We start from the raw sequence: 18,827 nt of genomic DNA, 5'->3' as shown, positions 1-18,827 counted from the left end.
ATTAAGAACAACAGACATTAACTGTGCTATACTCTCATATAGTAAGAAACAATTACAATACTTTGCTATCTTACAAAATATAGAAAGATTAAGTCTGTTAAAAGCTTCTTTAAACATTTCTCTTCACTGAATTATTTTTCACCCTGCCCTTTGCTTTTCTTTTTTTTTTTTCACTTCCAAAAACCTACCTACTGCATCATCTCTGTCTGCAGAGTCAAAATGGTCCAGAAATGAGCAGATACCAATAATAATCTTTATTTTTACATAGACATAACACAAGAACAGAAAAAAATGAACATGCTATTTTTCAGGAGTTTTCTCTGGAGCTTCATCTGGAGATTTGGAGGAGAATCGCTCCATTAAAGTCTTCCACAAGCCCTTTTTTGCCTCATCCATTTGCTGCATCTGCTGCATGCTCCCTGTACAATCCGAAAAAAAAAAAAAAAAGAAAATTAGTTTTTCCTTGGTCTCTTCATTGCCATATTGGCAGTAGCAGTCTAGTGGTTTGTAAAACTGTCACAAATGTGCATCATGCTCTCAGTACTACACATGATACCAGTTGCTAAAATGTGAAATTTTATGATCTATACCTGACAAAAGCAATCTGCACTCTTCCACTGTGACTCCAGTGAAGCTTGTGTCTCTCACACGGGGGAACTGTGGCCAAATACAAAATGAAACAAACAGGGACTGCATTAGACACTAATTCATTTCTCTTCCCAAAGACCAAAGAAACACCAAAGCACATATTAAAATAAGAAAATGACCTACATACATGTACTTCTTACTATATCTTACTATATGATAAACACATCACATGATTGATAGAAAATACTCCTTTTCTGTATATGAAAAAAAAAAAAAAAAAAATGCAATCAGACTGTGCTTGTGATCATGAGGCAGCTGCCAGAATCCAAAACTGATCTAGAAAAGACAGTGAGTTTTCACACTGCAATTACAAGGCTGTGGATAAGACATTTCTTCAAAATAATCAATTCCATAAAAGGTGCTCACAAAAAAAGTGCAAATCAAAAAATGTTGACAAAAAAACAGAATGAATCGAGTTGAATCGAAATTTCAGTTGAATTGAAATCATTAGTGTTTTGTCACTGCAAAATGCACCGTTTCCTTATCAGAGATTTTTTTTTATTGGTGTTTTGCGGTAAAGCTCTAAATGGGAGTGTGTTGTTCATGGAGGAATTACTCATTTTTTCTGCTATATTTAATAGAACAAGACAAAAAATAATGACTTCCCTCTGTCACTGATTACTTCAAACAATATGATTCCTATGTACTGCATACCCGGGCTCAAAAAGGGTCATAAGTCCATGAAAAATATCACTAAACTTTCACTATGATGCTGCTAAATGCACCAGCATGACATACGTGACTACATGTACTTACTCGTTCTCTGTACACGTTGCCGTTGATGCGGGCCAAGCTCTCATACATCTGGTCGCACTTCTCTGGATCTGAGATCTGACAGGAAAAAAAGGTTGTGATTGGAAGGTAAAATGTAGCGACAAGGACAAATCCTAAATGTAACACCACAATCTTTCTTTGAGAGCGGAGTAAGCTTGGAATATTTTGGCAAAACCATGCAGCTTCGACAGTATTTTCAAATTCTTGTATCCAACCCAGGTCTGGTGCTTTTGGGTGGTGACATCACCTGCCATCATAAACCAGGCACCGTACTTTTCACCTTCAGAGATGTGGGTCCCAAAATGGGCCAGGGGGAAAAACAACAACGTAGCTTACCTACACTGCCCATATGGTTTGTAAGACTGCAACAAACAGTCTCAGCTGACTAACCCTCTCCAGAGCCAGAAAATAAAAGTAGTCTACTTGTACTATCACAGGGTAAGAAGCCTGGAACTGCTGCTTTACTTGGACGTGACACTAAATCTGGCAGGCATTTCCTAGATGCAGCAGGATGCATGGAAGAGAACATCATGAGAAACTCTACGATTAGTTTAATACATCTGAGTATAAAGCAGATCCAGTTTAAACAAACAAACAAACAAACAAACTGGGCTCACTGAAAACACAAGAGCCTCAGCTTTCCAGTCAATCCCAATTTATGCAACTCCAAGACTGAAATACCCCATTTTGGAATAACAGATCTGTACCGCATGCAAAAACCTGCATGGTTTATGGCCCAATCTGCATGGGATCAGCATAAGGCGGGCATGTCTGCAGAGTGGGAACCTGTGGGTGCCCAATGCATCCATTTTCATTCAGATATCTGGAGGTCAGAGGTCAAGGGACCCTTTAGGAAATGTCCATGTAGCCTGACTTTGGAGCAATATTTAGACCGCTTGCCAACAATATCTTTACTTTAAATCGAATTAAAAAAATGGTATGAAAAAGACTCGCGATACTTCAGTGAATCAATTTTCCCCAGCTCTAATCACTATGCCCTGGGATTCAAGCTTTGGGATCAACTTGTCCGCTGATTATGGTTTTCCTCCCACGGCTGAATGACCTGTAGTTGTGTAAATAAGGTCTGTACTGACATTAACACTTAGATTATGGTTAGGTGGATATGATCAGCCCTGGCAAGGTCGATGCGTTGTTAGCATTATCTCCGGGTGTCCTGCCTTATCCCATTAGCTGGTAACCTATGTTATGTAGCAGGGCTGGGGGCAGAGCTGTGTCGCAGGCGGCGCACGGGCCACAGTACCTGCGTGTTTTCCCCCTCACGGAACGTAGCCGCCACCCTCTGCCGCAGAAACGTGCCCAAGTCCCGGCCTTTCTTGTACTCATCCCGGGGCCACTCCTCACACAGTTTCAAGAAGCGACGATACCTGGTGGCCGACATGATCGGGGGCTGTGAGGTAATCGCCTTCAACCTGACCGATTTTGAGCTTTGCCGCACGCCGTACTTGTGCCGCACGTAAAGTCTCCCCCCTACTTGCTTTCCTGTTGTGCTCCGTTCCGCTCGTCGCACCGACAGTCCCCACGTTTCGACAGCAAGATGAGTGGAGCAGCGGCTAAAAAAGCTTCCTCTGGACCGTCCGGGGTGGTGGAGTGGATCAGCTCTGCGTGTCGATTCGCGACGGACAGAAACGATTTTAGAAGGTAGTTGGGTTAATTTGGATCAATAAATAATTTAACAGGTTTGCGAGTCGTCTGAATGGCCGCGCAGGCTGCTAGCTAGCTGGCTAACCCTAACCTAGCAAGATTTGCCCTTGCTCCGCCGAGCCCCAGCCGACCTGCTTGAACCCATAACAGTATAACAAAATACAAGCGACTCGGCACGCAAAATAACTAACATCAACTTCTTCTACAGGAATCTTCTGGTGAACTTGGGCTTATTCGCAGCTGGTGTCTGGGTGGCGAGGAATCTCTCTGACTTTGATCTGATGTCTCCTCAACCCATTGCGTGAAACTATGGACGAGCGACACCACTGCACGAGGATGCTGAGGTAGATCATCTTCTCATTATTGTCTTCATCCACGGGGAAGCTCTATAGTTACGTTTACACCTGTGTTACCCTGCGGGACACAGATCCCGTCCAGGTACTCTTGTTTTTTTACTGGCAAGCAGCGGTGTTGGTGATGGGCAGACGGATGATGAAGTAAAGTAAAGGAAAAACCAACATTAAGTGTCTCTATAAGGTTCTGGGCCGCCACGAGCCACCAGGACAGCCTCTGTGTGCCTTGGCATAGATTGTCCAAGTCTGTGGAGTCTACTGGAGGGATGTAACAGCATATTTCTAGAAGATATTCCCTCATTTGATGTCACATCCCATAGGTGTTCATTTATTCTAAAGGTGCCCCCTCGTGCCCTGTGGATGGGGACACTGTCCTCCTGGAAGAGACCACTCCCATCAGGATAGAAATGTTTCGTCACAGGATAAAGATGATCACTCAGAGTACATTTGCTCTGATTTGCAGTCAGCCATCTCTCTAAGGGGACAAGTGGAGCCAAATCATGCCAGGAAAATAATAACTTTAATTATATAGCACCTTTCCAAACCCAGGTTACAAGGTGCTTTCCAATAAAAAGAAATTACAAATAAATACACGTAAAACAATGATAGAGTAAGCTACTAAAAGATCCCATACAACAATAAAACAATACAAATACATAAAACAATGATAAAACAAGCTATGAAAAGATCCCATAAACAATAAAAACATACAAGTTACATTAAAAACCACTGGTTAGTAAAAGGCCATGCGATGAAAGTGAGTCTTAAGAAGAGATTTAAAAGAAGAAACTGAGCTGGCCTGCCTGAGATCTCCCGGCAGGGAGTTCCACAGCTTAGGGGCCCGGACGGCAAAGGCTCGGTCCCCTTTAGTGATGAGCTGGGCCCTCGGAACGGCAAGAAGGGCCCTGCTGGAAGATCTCAGGCAGCGATCAGGCTCATATGGAATTAGCAGTTCACTAATATAGGCAGGAGCCTGAGCGTTCAAGGCTTTAAAAACAAGCAGTAAAATCTTAAAATCAATTCTAAAACTCACAGGCAACCAGTGGAGGGCAGCTAGGACTGGTGTAATGTGGTCGGTTTTCCTGGTGTGAGTTAAAAGCCTGGCAGCAGCATTCTGAATCAGTTGCAGTCTTCGGATGTTTCGCTTACTTATACCAGAATAAAGTGCATTGCAATAGTCAAGTCTGGAGGTGATGAATGCAAAATGATAGCGACAGCATAACAGAGCCAGCAGACCCCCTGTAGAGGTCCAGCATTCAGACCTGTAGTGTTCAGCGTGTTGGGGTACACCACACATTCAGTAGCGCCCCCCAGCTTTGTAATGAGGGCTTTATGCACTGCAGTCCTGCTATAACATCCCACTCTATGTGCAGTATCTTTTGGAAGAATGGTGCTCCACAGACTTGGAGAGTCTATGCCAAGGCACACCGAAGCTGCTCTGCTGATTCGTGGTGGCCTATCACCTTACTGAGACACTTCATGTTGTTTTTTTCCTTCAAGCAGTCATCTGTCTGTACATTGTCAGCTGGTGCCACAGATGCAGCTTGTCAGTGTTATTGGACAAAACGATGTCCATTAACTATCAAAGAATACTCCTGTAGTGCTTCACTGGTGGACACACAGATTGAGAAACATGCATATTCTTAATATTGTTAGTGTGCCTGGATTGACTTGGTCTCATTTTTTTTTCTTGTAGGGGTTTTGGACCAAAATTGAAGAAAAAAGGGACATGATGAATACTCACACTAATGGCCTGAAAACCTTTTATTATTAGACGAATTCAAGATTGTAATTTGAATTGGCTCTGCCTCCCCTGTATTTCTGTACTACTTCTCAGATGTCCCTGTCTGTTACGACTGTCTCCGACTTGATACTAAAGTATTAAAGATTTTAGACTCTGTAGTTACGCTTTCTAATCAACTGGAAAAATAATCATTGGAGATTTTTTTTCCATCAAACATTGTCAAGTTCTTTTTATCAGTGTTTGTTTAGGCATATTTCTCAAGTGAAGTTTGGGCCACGTGATCTGTGTGGCCATGTCCACTCAAAAGCTGTTTGTTGCCGCCGCTCGCAAATGTTTGTCTGTTGGAAGGAAGTACCTTTCCATCCCCCTGAGCCTGGACGTGGCTGTCCAGGTCTTGGCTGTTGACTTGGGCTTGAAACCGGCTCTGCTGTACGATATAAACAGCAGCAGTGCAGAGCAAGTGCAGCAGTATCTGATCACACTGCAGTCTGCCCAACTCGTGTCCCGATCTCTTGTCACACTGGTAGTAAGTGGTAACATTTTTATTGTTAATCTAGCAATGGTAAAGGCAAATTTAGAACAGCTGCTTGACAGGAGCAGTGTGGCTGTGATTGATGTTTGCCACTCACTGGAAAAGCCAAGCATCACTGACGCACTGAGTGGAGATTTAAAAAGCATGACACAGGATTTACTGGCCATTTTAAGTGGGTTTGCACAACTGTCCGAGGTAGAGAAACCTCTTTATATTGGAGAGCAATCCGAGAAGTGGAACTTGTGCACCCTCTTTGGCATTTTATTGGGTTACCCGGTCACCTACTGGTTTGATCAGAACAAGAGCTTTGAAAACTGCCTGGCGATGACACCGCTAACAGTGACTACGGCTTCAGTGACGTGGCAGGCGGGCTCTGAGGGCCACAGATGCTGCCTGTACTCCTTCAGTGTCCCGGCTGCTCTGCATGAAGCGACTCAGTCCGCCCTGGAAGAGTGGACCGTTAGTCTTCAAGAGAGATTTCAGCAGCAAACGGTGTTAAAGGATCTCAGTGTCTGCAAATCTGTAGTCACACTGCCCTCAGTCTGTCTATGATGCTGGCAGATGTTTGTCTTTGAAATGAGCGACATTTTGTCAAAATGTGGGTTCAATGTATCACTCCATTAAACTCTCACAAAAACAAAGTTGTTGAAATTTGTTTATTCAGAAACTACAGTATTCAAATCTGTCATGGTTAACAGAGGTTTGCTGTGAGCACAGGCACAAAACAGGCCAAGTCAAGTGTTGTTCCAACCTACATGATATGGTAGAAACAGTGATGAACTCGATCCCTCAGCCGAATGCCAACAGATAACACGCTAGGCCAACTAGTAGCTATCTTAAAAATGATGAGATGTTTCCATATTTATGAGTTTGCTTGGAACAATGTAACAGGGAAACAACCAATCCCAGTCCTTTCAGCTTGTAGAGTGGTAACTGCAACAGAAAATCATCATTTATGTGGCAGCTCTCCCCAGAAACAATTGATGCACTTTTATTAATCAGTAAAAGTAGAGGGATTTGTAGAAATGGCAAATCAAGTAAAGGAATTCTACATGACACCACAGATACTAAAATGAAAATTTCTTAGCTGGATCCCCTCGGGTCATAGATTTGATTTAACGGAAAACAACTGCTTTCAAAATTAGAATACAGTCTGAATAAATAAACGATAAATCATTAAAAGTGCAAACACCAAACAATCAATTAGGCTGATTATTTCATGAACATAAAACTATTGTTTCATTTGAAGTACCCATTTTGTCTGAGGTAGACTGAGTTGTTTTGATTAACAGTATGCAGACCAAAGGTTCATGATAAAAGTGGTTGTGTATAAACGTGTGTACATGCATATGTATCTGTATGTAAGCAGACAAGGGTAGACATACTTCAGAGGTGTATCATGGGCCAATTTTAGGAGAAAAAAAGCAATAATGGGTGAAAATTGCCATTGTCATTCTGCATTATGTAAGTTTTTTGCAAATTTGAAATTCCTTTAAAATGTTGGAAAGATTCTTTGACTTACAATTTACTGCTGTTGCAAAATTGTAAATAAATAATGAAGAGATTCAGGTTTAAAGTGATTTAAACAAACTAAATCAGCATCTCATGTAAAGTACAGTCATCATCATACAGAGGGAGAGCTGGGTAAGTGAAGCAAGCCAACTAAAGTTATGGTAACTTGTAAAGCTTATGAAAATGAAAAGTCAGCACCATTAACTATGTTAGTGTTAGAAATAAATACCTATCAATCTCACCATCCATCTTAACCTTTACTCCATGAATTATTACAATAAATGAACCATGCAGGAAATTCGGAGCTCACAACTTCTGCAATCCTCCAGAGACCAGATTTTGTATCAACTCTTTGAATCTGAATTATTTCCAAATCAGGTTGTTATTTTTTCTAAAATTACTACCATCCTTTTTCAGTCATGTTATGCAGTGTTTTGGGCTTGAAAATGAACTTCTACTGACATGGATTACCGTCTGACAACTACAATTCTACAATTAAGTGTCTTCAAGGGGAATAAAGCACGAAAAAAATATTTTGGGGATGCCCTGCTCTTGAAATGTGTGATTTTATGTAATCACCTCCTAGTTTTCTGGCTACAAAGTTTAAAAGGCAATCGCCGAGCGATTTTAGATCTCAAACACATTGAGACATGGTCAGGTGAGAAGTGAGCAGAGCTACTGGTAACTGTTCAGGAGTCATTCCATGAATGTAGACATGCCTGTTTTCACATCAAAAGAAACAAGTGTGTCTTTTTCAAGAGAGAAAAAAGGGAACTCCATGTGGACTCTGGTGCACATAAACAGTGAAGACCAGGTCCCTATAGGCTTAACCCCCAGTGCTGCTCCTTCAGGTTACACAGCAAAACACTGAAGGACTGACAGTCATCCTGAGGTTGATGATACTGTTACCAGGTCCAATCTGAGGTAGTTTTGGTGGCCTGTTGATCAAGTGAACTGCTGCAGATATCAAACGTCCAAACTCCATGACGGTCAGAGAGGCTGAATCACCGATAGCGTTTGCCCACATCGGGCACTCACTTTCAGCTCTGCGAGGTGGTCTGCCCTCGTGGGCCCAATGTTCAAGATGGCAATTGGGATTTTCCTATCACTTGCTGCCAGTAAGAACCTGTATCCTGAATATACCTTGGGAAAGATAGAGGATATGATGAGTTTCATGTTAAATTAAATTAATCCAAGGTATAGCCCAAGTTCAAACCAATTAATCACATTTGTCACAAACTACTGTGATATTGAGAGGTGATTCCAGGCGTTATTTTCTTCCACATTTGTTACATCTTCTTAAAACCTACCTGCAATGAGGATCCAGTGACGAGCACCGCGTCTGACTCTGCCAGTCTGTCATGCACAAACTGCACCACCGGTTTGCTCACAGTATCTCCAAAAAATGTAACTTCAGGCTTCAGTATCCCCCCACAGTTACTACAGGAGGGAACTCTGAAATGGAGGACCTGCTCTTCCTCAAGGAAGACGTCACCGTCAGGGGCCACGGCACCTGCCTGAGCTTCCCAGTCGGGGTTCAGTGCCACAAATCTCCTCTGCAGCTCCTCCCTTGGCGAGATGGCATCACAGCCGAGACATTTCACCCTGCAAACACGCAAATAAACATCAACAACTTGTCTTCAAGCAATTTCCAGCCACCACTTCAGATTCTTGTAGTTCATTACAGTGTAGTTACTGTGACGAAATAACTTAACTTAATGACAAGACTGACTTTATTATTCTGCTCTGTCATATCTAGGCAGTAACTACAATCAAGACAATCTACATTCAAGAGGTCAGTTATGTTATTTTTGTTTGGACTGAATTGACTTAAATTCACTTTATTTATAGTCTCATGACTTGACGGCTACAAAATTAGCTCTCATTTCTTTCCAGTTGAACACAGACTAGACTTCCTTAAGGAATGAAAAATACAAATCGCAAATGTAGGAGATGCATGAACACCCGCTGCCACTTGTTACGAGAGCAGTGCCTCCATACGTTGTTCTTTAACTGTTCATCAACACATTTTCAGAACCAGCCTGAATCAAAGAAACACGCCAATCTGAGAGTCACAGATCAACAGTCCTGCTGAATGTGTGACAGACCGTGTTTCCTCACCTGTGTGCACAGCCATGGAGTTCAGTCAGCTTTTTTTGCCCCGCCTTTGAATGAAGTGCATCCACATTCTGAGTGACCAGCCAGTGCACCTTGCCCCTCTCCTCCCACTGCTGCAGGGCCATGTGTGCCGAGTTTGGCTCATGGGAGGAGAACTGTGGCCACCCCACAAAGTTCCTGGCCCAGTAGCGCTGACGAGCTCTGGCACTGCGGATGAATTCTGCATGCTGCATGGGGCGTCTGTCAGTGCGGGCATACAGTCCAACGCCCTCTGAGCGGTAGTCAGGGATGCCTGACTCTGTGGACAGACCCGCACCACTGATGACAAAGAGCCGCCTGGCACGGGCCACAAAGCCTCGCAGCCGCTCCAGGGACTGGGCGTCGATGCTGCTGCTGGCGGGGACAAAGTTCAACATACCTGCAGGGACTGAGGATGCCCTGCTCCCAGGTGCTGGGCTCAGTGTGAGGGGCCTCCATGGCAGCCGCATCTACAGCACAACACACACAGGGAAGCTGTCACTTTTAACCACACATTTCTTTACACAACTATTCCATGTCTCCCTGCTGAGGGGGTGAAAACACGGATACTGCCAATGTCTAAGTGAATATTGGCAATGTAAAGTTGAGGACACCTAACATATTACAAACACAGACAAACACGACCTTTATGTTTGACGTGGTAATGAAAGTTAAAGTTAAACAAGCTTGGAAAATGTGAAGTCAGTGATGTTACACACAAACAACTCATTACAGTGAAATTACACAACAAAACAGCCACCTAGCTTGCTAACGTTACACTTACAGACTACAGCAATGTGTTACTTAGCTAGTTAACATACCTTATTGTGAATTAAAGCCGTGTCAACTTCACAGCAGCAGCCAAGCGCCCGTGAGTCGCAGTATGAGCGGCTGCACAGGCGGGTTGTACAACATCACAGCCCAGCGAGGCGGCGACAACACCGCTGAAGGACTGCCCAGGTGACACCGACCACCGGAAATGCCCGGGTTTTATGTAACACCAGACCAGCTGCTCTTCCGTCTGGGATTTGTAGTCCAAAATCCTGTCTGTGATTTCTGCTAGTTCTGACGAGATGAAAGGTTTAGTGTTTATTTATTTATTCATTCACAAATGTTGCGCAGATCTTGATCTTGGTTATTTGTCCATCTCACATCAACAGATGTTACATTATAATCTGCTCTGGGATTATTTGTAAATGAATATAACTGAAGAAATAATTCTAATTTGGATTATGTAAATACCGGTAACCTAATAATTAATGATGTATTTAAGATATGCGTTTACATAATTATGGCAATAAAGAAATTATGGTAATATAATTCATAATGATGGAAGGTACAGTTTTAAGTATTTGGACAGTGACACAATAGTCATAGTTTTGCCCTTGCACACCACCACAGTGGATTTGAAATGGAGTAATCAAGACGTAACTGAAGTGCAGACTTTCAGCTGTAATTTAAGGGGTTGAACAAAAATATCACACTAATTGTTTAGGAATTACAGCCAGGTTTATACATTGCCACCCCCTAACTGTACAGGTTACAGTAATTTTGGATCTTTATGTATGCTTTATTACCATAGACTGTATGTATAGAGTCTAGAGTGTGGTTATAACCAATGTACAAATGATGAATAACAGTTACGATTACTTTAAATATATTTAGTATCCATATCTACAGTCTGTCACATGGTTCCCAGTTTGCTCCTTGTTTTTAGACACACACACACAGTCGTGTTTCCATCACTTCAGAGGACATTACATTGACTTACATTCATTTCCTGGAGATTTATCCTAACCTTAACCCTAACCACTACCTGCCTAACCCTAACCCTAACCCTAACCTTAACCTAACCCTAAAGTTATCTTACGTCCCCACAATGTGACTGTGTAAACAGATTTATGTCCCCACAACATTAGCAATACCTAGTACACACATACACACATACACACACACACACACACACACACACACACACACACACACACACACACACACACACACACACACACACATATAGATAGATAGACAGAGAGATGTAGATATAACCAGTGCAAGAATTCGAAAGTTTAGGAAAGGGATAGATACCAAATAGTTTATTCATCCATTACAGTAACAGCTGACACATTCAAAGACACTGGGTGTCATTTCAGGATTTGTGTATGTAATCAGTAACATTACTTTCCCCTTTTGTTGAAGCAATTTCAGTGGGATTCTGGTTTAAGAACTGAAACGAATGCCAAAGCAAATGACGTGTGTTTGAAAGACAAGTAGCCACTGGAGTTTTCAGCTTCCAAAGTCCTGTTGTGAATAAGCTGTCAGGCTGCAGATTTCTGACCGAGATGTGAACAAGATGCTGCTCTTCAGGAATTGCTTGCAGTAGTCAAGTTGAGAGTAAAAAACAATGTGTGGATGAAAGTTTCAGCCACCACATAGGGCAGGAAAATTCATATTTTAGTATATATTGCTAGTATACATGTTGGTTTGCTTCTTTCTGTCCACTAGAATATGCTGCACACATCTTGATTGCAAAACTCCAAGATATCTGTCAAAGGAAAATTGATGTACAATAATTTAGCATCAAGCAAGTGGCATTTTCTACAGTGTAAAAAGTAAAATTCAGTTACAAATGTCAAAGGCATAACAATGAAGTCCTACCAGATTGTGTGCAGTTGAAGACAGTCTCTGCATGTCTGTAAAACTCCTCCCCCAGGATAGTGCGGTAGTCCATGTGGCTGGTGCGCACGAGACACTGTGTTCCATCTCTGAACAGCAGATCACTCTCTCCATACTGACTGGACTGAAAGAGCTTGAACTCTGATTCTGGGTTGGCTACCAAAGTTTCCTTTGTAGTCAAAAGGAAGGGGAAAAATACTAATTTCAGTGCTGAGACAATGAAATCATTGCGAGATCAATCTAATCTTATTTATGAAAAATGAAAAAAAAAAAAAATGTTATAAGTCATCTGACCTGTGACTTCATGAGGAAGTCATACACCCGGGCTGTGAGCACGGGCCGGGTCATGACGATGTTGGGTGGGATGACGCCCAGATTACAGTTCTCCCACTCTGACAGTGGAGCACGGCGACCGTCGCCACACAGCAACTCAAAGTCTGAGGAGGTCCAACCCTCTGCCCAACCTGTGGAGTTCAAACCTGGAACACAACATGACACAGGAAGAGTGGTGGGCACTGAGCCACAAAGGAATGAAGAGATATAAAAGCAATCGTGTGTGCAAATGTGGAAAACTTACTGAGAATGTTGGCCTCTACATTGTGGTGCTCCAGGAAGGCCACATCTCCGTAGCTTTTGCCACTGGCGTCTCCGACCAGACACCTAAGAATCATATCAGTAGGGAAAAGGATTATATGTTCCACAGTGGCAGTCTTTCACCTGAACACAAACAGAACAGAAAACATTCAGGCAAGTCACTGTACACACCTTAAAGCCCCCATGTTGCCATAGTAGCGCTCGTTGTGATTATCAGCGCAGCGTTTGGTGGCAGCCTCCCCAGTGCCTCCCATACACACTTTACAGAGATTCCCCTGGGAGCCGGGAAGACAGCCCTTCCAGAATACACTGGTGTAGACTGAGAGATCACAAAGTGCAACAACAGACTTACAGTGAGTGCAACAGCGGAATAAGTAAAAGTGACCAGCAACCAGCAGATGGGGCCAGAGCACACAGACAACAGATATAACATTAATATTTATCAGCAAAAGAAATGTGGTAATCTTGAATAAATTAAACTTATCACAAGAAATTTGCATTTGAACACGCAACAAACTTGTAAATATGAGTGATAAACTTGGGCAAGTTATAAGATACCCGAATTTGTGAGCTGTGACGTATTATCTCAAGACATGGACACCTTGAAAACAATGTCAGTGGTTAATAATATCAATAAAACGTTCCTTTTTTGATTGTAATGGGTGTAAATCATTATAACAGTAACCAGTCTTATCAGTAAGCACCGGTGATCGAAATCATTTCCTGTTAGCGTTCATTCTTTACATTGTTTGGTTATACATTGTTTTCATCTTTCAGTGGACAATGTCACTGAGCCAACATCTTGACATACCAGCAAACCTATGATTGTCACCAAAACACAATTTTTTTTCAACTTTATGAGCTGAAGAGGACCACCCAAAAGCAGCATACATCTTTGGTTCATCTGGTAAATTGGCAGAAACAAGTCATTCCAGATGACTGGCACAATCTATCCACGTCTGTGATTAACCTGCTGCACACGTAAGACTCGTTGTGATTATTGGAGATATTCATATGTGACTGCTTCGGGAAAAAATTTGAAAATGATTTCAGTCATGAGGTACACCAGAGAGAGGGTTCAAACTCTTCATACACCGCTATAAAATCAACATATTCCTGTGAGTCCTCCACATTGTAACAGTACCTTGGTTTGGATCACAGGGGGCGCTGCTGTTATGCTCCAGGCTCAGACTGTGCCTGTAGGGCAGCAGCCAGCCTGCGGGGCTGTACATGCGGCCGTGGCAGGAGCGACGGCCGCCAAGGTTCCCGATGAAGATGTTTCTGCTGGAGCGCTTCACTACCGCCACACCCACCACTGAGGGCAACTCTGAGGAGAGAGCTTCACATCAGCCACCGACATTACTGAAAGTTATTCCTTTAGACGTTGACTTTTTTCTGTTCAACTCACCATCGGTCTCGAGATGGGTTGCTCCTTCGGCAGGTGCACATTGTTTTCCTGAGAGAGTCCAAGAAAACAGTGCAAAGAAAAGCTCAAGAATCGCTGTTTTATTATTAATGATCACCACCAAGCATTAGCACTATTAGTAGAAACAGAATTTGAACACAGTCTCACCATAATATTCTGTCACTACTGGGACAAGACCACATTTCCCTGCGATGAATGAATGGGTAGCATCCAACGAGACAGCATCCACCTCATCTCTCTGTGATAAATTGTGAGTTGTGCAGTATCACCGATGATGATGCTGGTTTTTGCAGCTTATAAAGTAGTTCTCAACTGAAAAAGTTTATTACCTGTTATTTGTACTTCTTACCTTAATCTTCTCCACACAGTCACTCATTGAGCTTGCTCTTACACACACCAGTGGGTCTGACTTAATACTGAGGGCCCATTGTTCACATTTCTTCTGTTCTGCATTGCTAATACAGCACCAACGCACAACACTGTCCTCCAACGAGCTGCCTACACACACACACACACACACACACACACAGACCAGACACACACAAGTTCTGTTAGGTCATACAAGCCTGTAAAATGTAAACCACCATGTAAAAAAATAACAGCCGTATTCACAGCCACACACAAACAGGGGTAAGCACCTTCGTGTCCAAGACCTTTGAGGAGTGCCACATAATCCAGGCCCAGCGCCTGACTGACATCCTTGTCGTCCAGCAGAATAGCCAGTTTTTCTGTTGCGTCTTTGAAGAGTAGGTCATTTTCCCCATAAGAGGACGAGTTAAAGAGTTGGAAGCGCTGCCTCTCTCTCCCTCGTTGGCCAAACAACATCTAATATAAAGAAGAGACAATCTTGTGCAGGACCAAACAATCATATAAAACGTTCAGACAACGATTAAAAAAATGAGTACCTGGATAGTCATCAGAAATTTGCGAGCAATCTTGCGATAGTTGAGTCTGGTGACCATGCCTCCTCCTGGGCCACGTCCCAGATTACAGTTTCTGTACTGGCTGAGGTTAGCATGTGTGCCATCTGTGCACAATAATCTGAAATTGTCCCTCTCACTCTCTGGGACAATAAATAAGAGAGGATCATAAGAGGGTGGAGAAAATGCTAAAAGCCTAATATAGTTTGAACTGTTTCAAAAATAGTGGTCATCAGAATTCTTTAGAGTCAGCAGAAAGTTGTATAGTAGACTGACTAAATTTTTTACTTGAATAAAATACTTGTTTAAAAGGATACAATGTAACTACATCTATTAGGCCTAAAAATATTGTGTTTACCATCAATACTTTCAAGGGCTAAGTGGTCCACAAAGGCAACATCCCCTGCCCCGGTACTCAGACATCTATTGCAGAGGAAAAGTGGTAATTGTAGAGAGTCACTGCTGCTCTGACTGTTTTTTACATGTTGAAAACATACCACACATTCACCCTGAGTCAAAAGTATTTTCATCCTTTGGTGACTCTCTGTAGTAAACCTGACCTGAGTGCCCCTTGGCTGTTGTAAAATGGCTCGCTATGGGACGTTTCACAGTGGAAGTTTCGTTGGCGAATGTAGGACCTCTGGCCTCGGCACAAGGCGCACAGAGGTGGTGCCATGGCAGCAGCCCCAGGAACACAGCTGGCACTGAAAAAGGTACTGACGTCTGTCCGAGAGAAGAAAAACAAGTGAAATCACAAAGAACAGAACCAGGACAACTGACATATTTTCATGGGTTTAGCTCAGCAAAAAAAGGATTGATACATTTACTTATATAAATGCAATTATATTACTACTAGTCTGCACAGTAAAAATCAAGGCATTCTGATAAAGGTTTAATGAAGTATCCACCATTTTAAGAGTGATAACTTCCACATCAAACTCTTTTCATTGAGTGCTGCTGATTTTGTCTCCCTGTAGGTTTTTCTTCCTCTTGCTCATGCCAAACTCATTCATGCTAAGAGGAAACAGGAGACAGACAAAATGCCAACCTCATACAGACTCCACCTATTATGTTTAGGCCAGAGTTTCATATACTGTGATTGGACTACACATTGTGGGTGAAGTCTATATAAGGTTGGCACTATTTTAACCCGATGAAGGTCGAAGGACCAAAATGTCATTTTCTAATAACAATTTCTTACAAGTAAGACAACAATATGTAGGAGTTGTCTATTTCCTTTGATACTGAACTATTTCTCCAATGCACCTGTGCCTTTGTAGGTGTGCATAAGCTTTTTTTTCATTAGTAAATCTCATTGATGCTAAAAACAGTCTCATTACCCTGGCTGAGTGGCTGCTCCTTTGTCCAGGTCAGGTAGTTGCGGGACAGCAGGAAGCCCAGTGGGAGACTCCAGCCAGCCGTCCATCGCACCCCGCTGTGACAGCTCCTCAGGCCCCGCAGAGATCGTATGTCCAAGCTGCTATTCCTCACCACAGCGACAGACAGAACACAGCCTCCTGGGGTACGCAGTTTAGACAAAGATGGACATACACACACAATTATCCTGTCACAGACACAGTAACACTAAAGGAAAAGATGAAGTTTCTCAAGAACCCTACCATACCATCACTGTAGATCTCCTTGGCGACTGTGAAGAGACCGAACTGCTTCACAGCAGAGTAAACTTCACCTGCGTCTAATGTCATTACATCAGCACGGTTCCCCTGAAAACAAAGGAGCAGCAGTGTGAGTAAGAATTTTACCATTAACTCAAAGCATGACTTGCTGCGGTGGTTTTCAGACTGATGCTGATGTTCAAATGGTATACATTTCAGCACGGTATATCAAAGCTGTACACAGGTTTCCAGCCGCATGCAAGCCTTACATTACTAACCACAATGTGGTTGTGGCCAGGGCTCGGCCTCGGCCCCTTAGTTCCAGTGAAGGGAACTCTTAATGCTTCAGCTTACCAAGACATTTTGGACAATTCTCTGCCTTCAACTTTGTGGGAACAGTTTGGGGAAGGTCCTTTTCTGTCCCAGCATGACTGTGCCCCAGTGCACCAAGCAAGATCCATAGAGGCATGGTTTGGCGAGTTTGGTGTGGAAGAACTTGACTGGCCAGCAAAGAGACCTGACCTCAACCCCATCCAACACCTTTGGGATGAACTAGAACGGAGACTGTGAGCCAGACCTCACAAATGCTCTTCTGCATGAATGGGCAAAAATTCCCACAGAAACACTCCAAAATCTTGTAGAAAGCCTTTCCAGAAGAGTGGAAGCTGTTCTAGCCGCAAAGAGGGAACCAACTCCATATTAATGCTTATGGATTTAGAATGGGATGTCATAAAAGCTCCTGTAGGTGTAATGTGTAGGTGGCCCAATACTTTTGTCCATAAAGTGTATCATAACCAAGATTTATGATGTGCTGCACTGACTGTTGTCATTCCAGCACTCTACTGTCCCAGGCAAGGGACTCTGTTCTTCTGTCCGGTTGCTAAGACCAGTCAGCTCTGAGAGGAGTCTGGATAGTTGCATATTTTTTTTTTTTCCATTTTGTAATGACAGAGCCTGCTGAGTTCCTGGGAACTCCTTGGGAACACTAGAAATGGTTTTGTACTCTTCCCCAGATTTGTATCTCAACTCAACTCAACTCAGCTTCATTTATATAGCACTTTAAAACAATCACAGCTGAAACAAAGTGCTATACACAAATGATAATAAAACAAGACAGTAAGAACAATGAAAAGAATTAAAAAAAATCAAACAAATTAAAACAGAGCAACGTCTGATGCTGGAATTTAAAATCAATGTGCATAAATGATCATAAAGCAACAAAACAGTAAAAGCAATAAAACAGTAAAAAGGATATAAACAAATAGAACAGAGCGACATCTCATGCTGGGTTAAAAGCCAATGAGTAAAAATGGGTTTTAAGACTGGTTTTAAAAAGGGACAGTGAATCTCCTCACAATACTGTCTAGGTAATTCAACAGCAAGTTTCTTGGAAACAGCTTCTACTCTGACATGACCGTCATCTGTGAGACTTTACGTAGATGTGTTTTGTTTCAAATCATGTCCACAGGCGGACATCAATCAACTAGAGACACCTTAAGGACATTCAAAGGCATTTGGATCATCCAGGTTGACTCGTTTTGGGATGTCACATCAAAAGGACTGAAAAAGGATTTAAGTGAAAAACTTTTAGCTTTTAATTTATTAATTTGTAGTAATCTGTAAATACAACAAAATCCACTTTGACATTGTGGATCCTGAAATTACTCTGTAATACAACAAAGTGCACAAAAGTCAAGTTAATTTCTATATAGTAGAAACAATCATAACAAACAATTTTTGCTGCAGTGACTTGATGGCAATTTGTTTTCCTTGCTTTGCCCCCCATGCAGATCCCTTTTGTTTGAAATGAATTTAGCCTAAAACTGTGATGATTTAGTGTTTCAGGTGAAAGGTGGCTCACCCTGATCTTATCGATGCAATCGGTGGTGCTGTAGCCGCGTACACACGACAGTCTGGCAAAAGCTGCCACAGCAGCTGGAGGCAGCACAGCCACCAGAGCTTTGGCTAGCTCTGCACACTTCCTCTGCTCAGGATCTGACACTGTACACCACCGCATCTTCTTAGCTGTCATGCAGAGCATTTTCACACTCAGTCAATAATGATCTATTGCTATGAACATTGGTAAAACATTCAAATCAGTCAGAAGATGCATATGCACGTATTTTGGTAAGTACGTTATCCTAATGCCATCATTGTGCACACATATTTTGTTACAAAACTGTAGGCTTTCAAGTAATTTTTAAGGAATTCATTATTTGACAAGTCTAGCAAAT

General features: G+C 42.4%; 4 protein-coding genes across 5 annotated transcripts; 1 reads left to right on the top strand and 3 right to left on the bottom strand.

Moving 5' to 3' along the window:
* Positions 1-239: 239 nt before the first annotated feature.
* Positions 240-2,913, bottom strand: uqcc2 (ubiquinol-cytochrome c reductase complex assembly factor 2). Of its 2 annotated transcripts, none has more exons than XM_030050773.1 (4): positions 2,684-2,913; positions 1,405-1,479; positions 591-657; positions 240-419 (listed from the first exon to the last, which is right to left on the bottom strand). In XM_030050773.1, the coding sequence occupies exons 1-4, from the start codon at positions 2,819-2,821 to the stop codon at positions 301-303; spliced, it is 399 nt and encodes a 132-aa protein (XP_029906633.1). In that variant the 5' UTR covers positions 2,822-2,913; the 3' UTR covers positions 240-300. The 2 variants fall into 2 exon arrangements, with proteins under 2 accessions (XP_029906633.1, XP_029906632.1); XM_030050772.1 differs by lacking the exon at positions 2,684-2,913 and adding an exon at positions 2,130-2,255.
* A 2,224-nt stretch (positions 2,914-5,137) lies between these two features.
* c5h1orf74 (chromosome 5 C1orf74 homolog) lies at positions 5,138-6,354 on the top strand. The gene has a single exon (XM_030050748.1). It carries the CDS (start codon positions 5,474-5,476, stop codon positions 6,263-6,265), a length of 792 nt encoding a protein of 263 aa, XP_029906608.1. The 5' UTR covers positions 5,138-5,473; the 3' UTR covers positions 6,266-6,354.
* Position 6,355: 1 nt separating this feature from the next.
* sirt4 (sirtuin 4) lies at positions 6,356-10,321 on the bottom strand. Its single transcript, XM_030050739.1, has 4 exons — positions 10,183-10,321; positions 9,347-9,831; positions 8,536-8,830; positions 6,356-8,368 (listed from the first exon to the last, which is right to left on the bottom strand). The coding sequence occupies exons 2-4, from the start codon at positions 9,829-9,831 to the stop codon at positions 8,216-8,218; spliced, it is 933 nt and encodes a 310-aa protein (XP_029906599.1). The 5' UTR covers positions 10,183-10,321; the 3' UTR covers positions 6,356-8,215.
* A 1,153-nt stretch (positions 10,322-11,474) lies between these two features.
* Positions 11,475-18,771, bottom strand: sxph (saxiphilin). Its single transcript, XM_030050676.1, has 16 exons — positions 18,455-18,771; positions 16,602-16,701; positions 16,318-16,494; positions 15,538-15,700; positions 15,336-15,400; positions 14,963-15,120; positions 14,696-14,882; positions 14,407-14,555; positions 14,205-14,295; positions 14,040-14,087; positions 13,776-13,958; positions 12,803-12,950; positions 12,615-12,697; positions 12,332-12,516; positions 12,020-12,206; positions 11,475-11,906 (listed from the first exon to the last, which is right to left on the bottom strand). Exons 1-16 carry the CDS (start codon positions 18,632-18,634, stop codon positions 11,863-11,865), a joined length of 2,148 nt encoding a protein of 715 aa, XP_029906536.1. The 5' UTR covers positions 18,635-18,771; the 3' UTR covers positions 11,475-11,862.
* Between the last annotated feature and the right edge of the window lie 56 nt (positions 18,772-18,827).

This window comes from Myripristis murdjan, chromosome 5 (genome assembly GCF_902150065.1).
Source record: "Myripristis murdjan chromosome 5, fMyrMur1.1, whole genome shotgun sequence".
Lineage (NCBI taxonomy): Eukaryota > Metazoa > Chordata > Actinopteri > Holocentriformes > Holocentridae > Myripristis > Myripristis murdjan.
The sequence above is the reverse complement of the archived record's forward strand: the minus strand, read 5'-3'. Positions and strand labels throughout refer to the sequence as shown.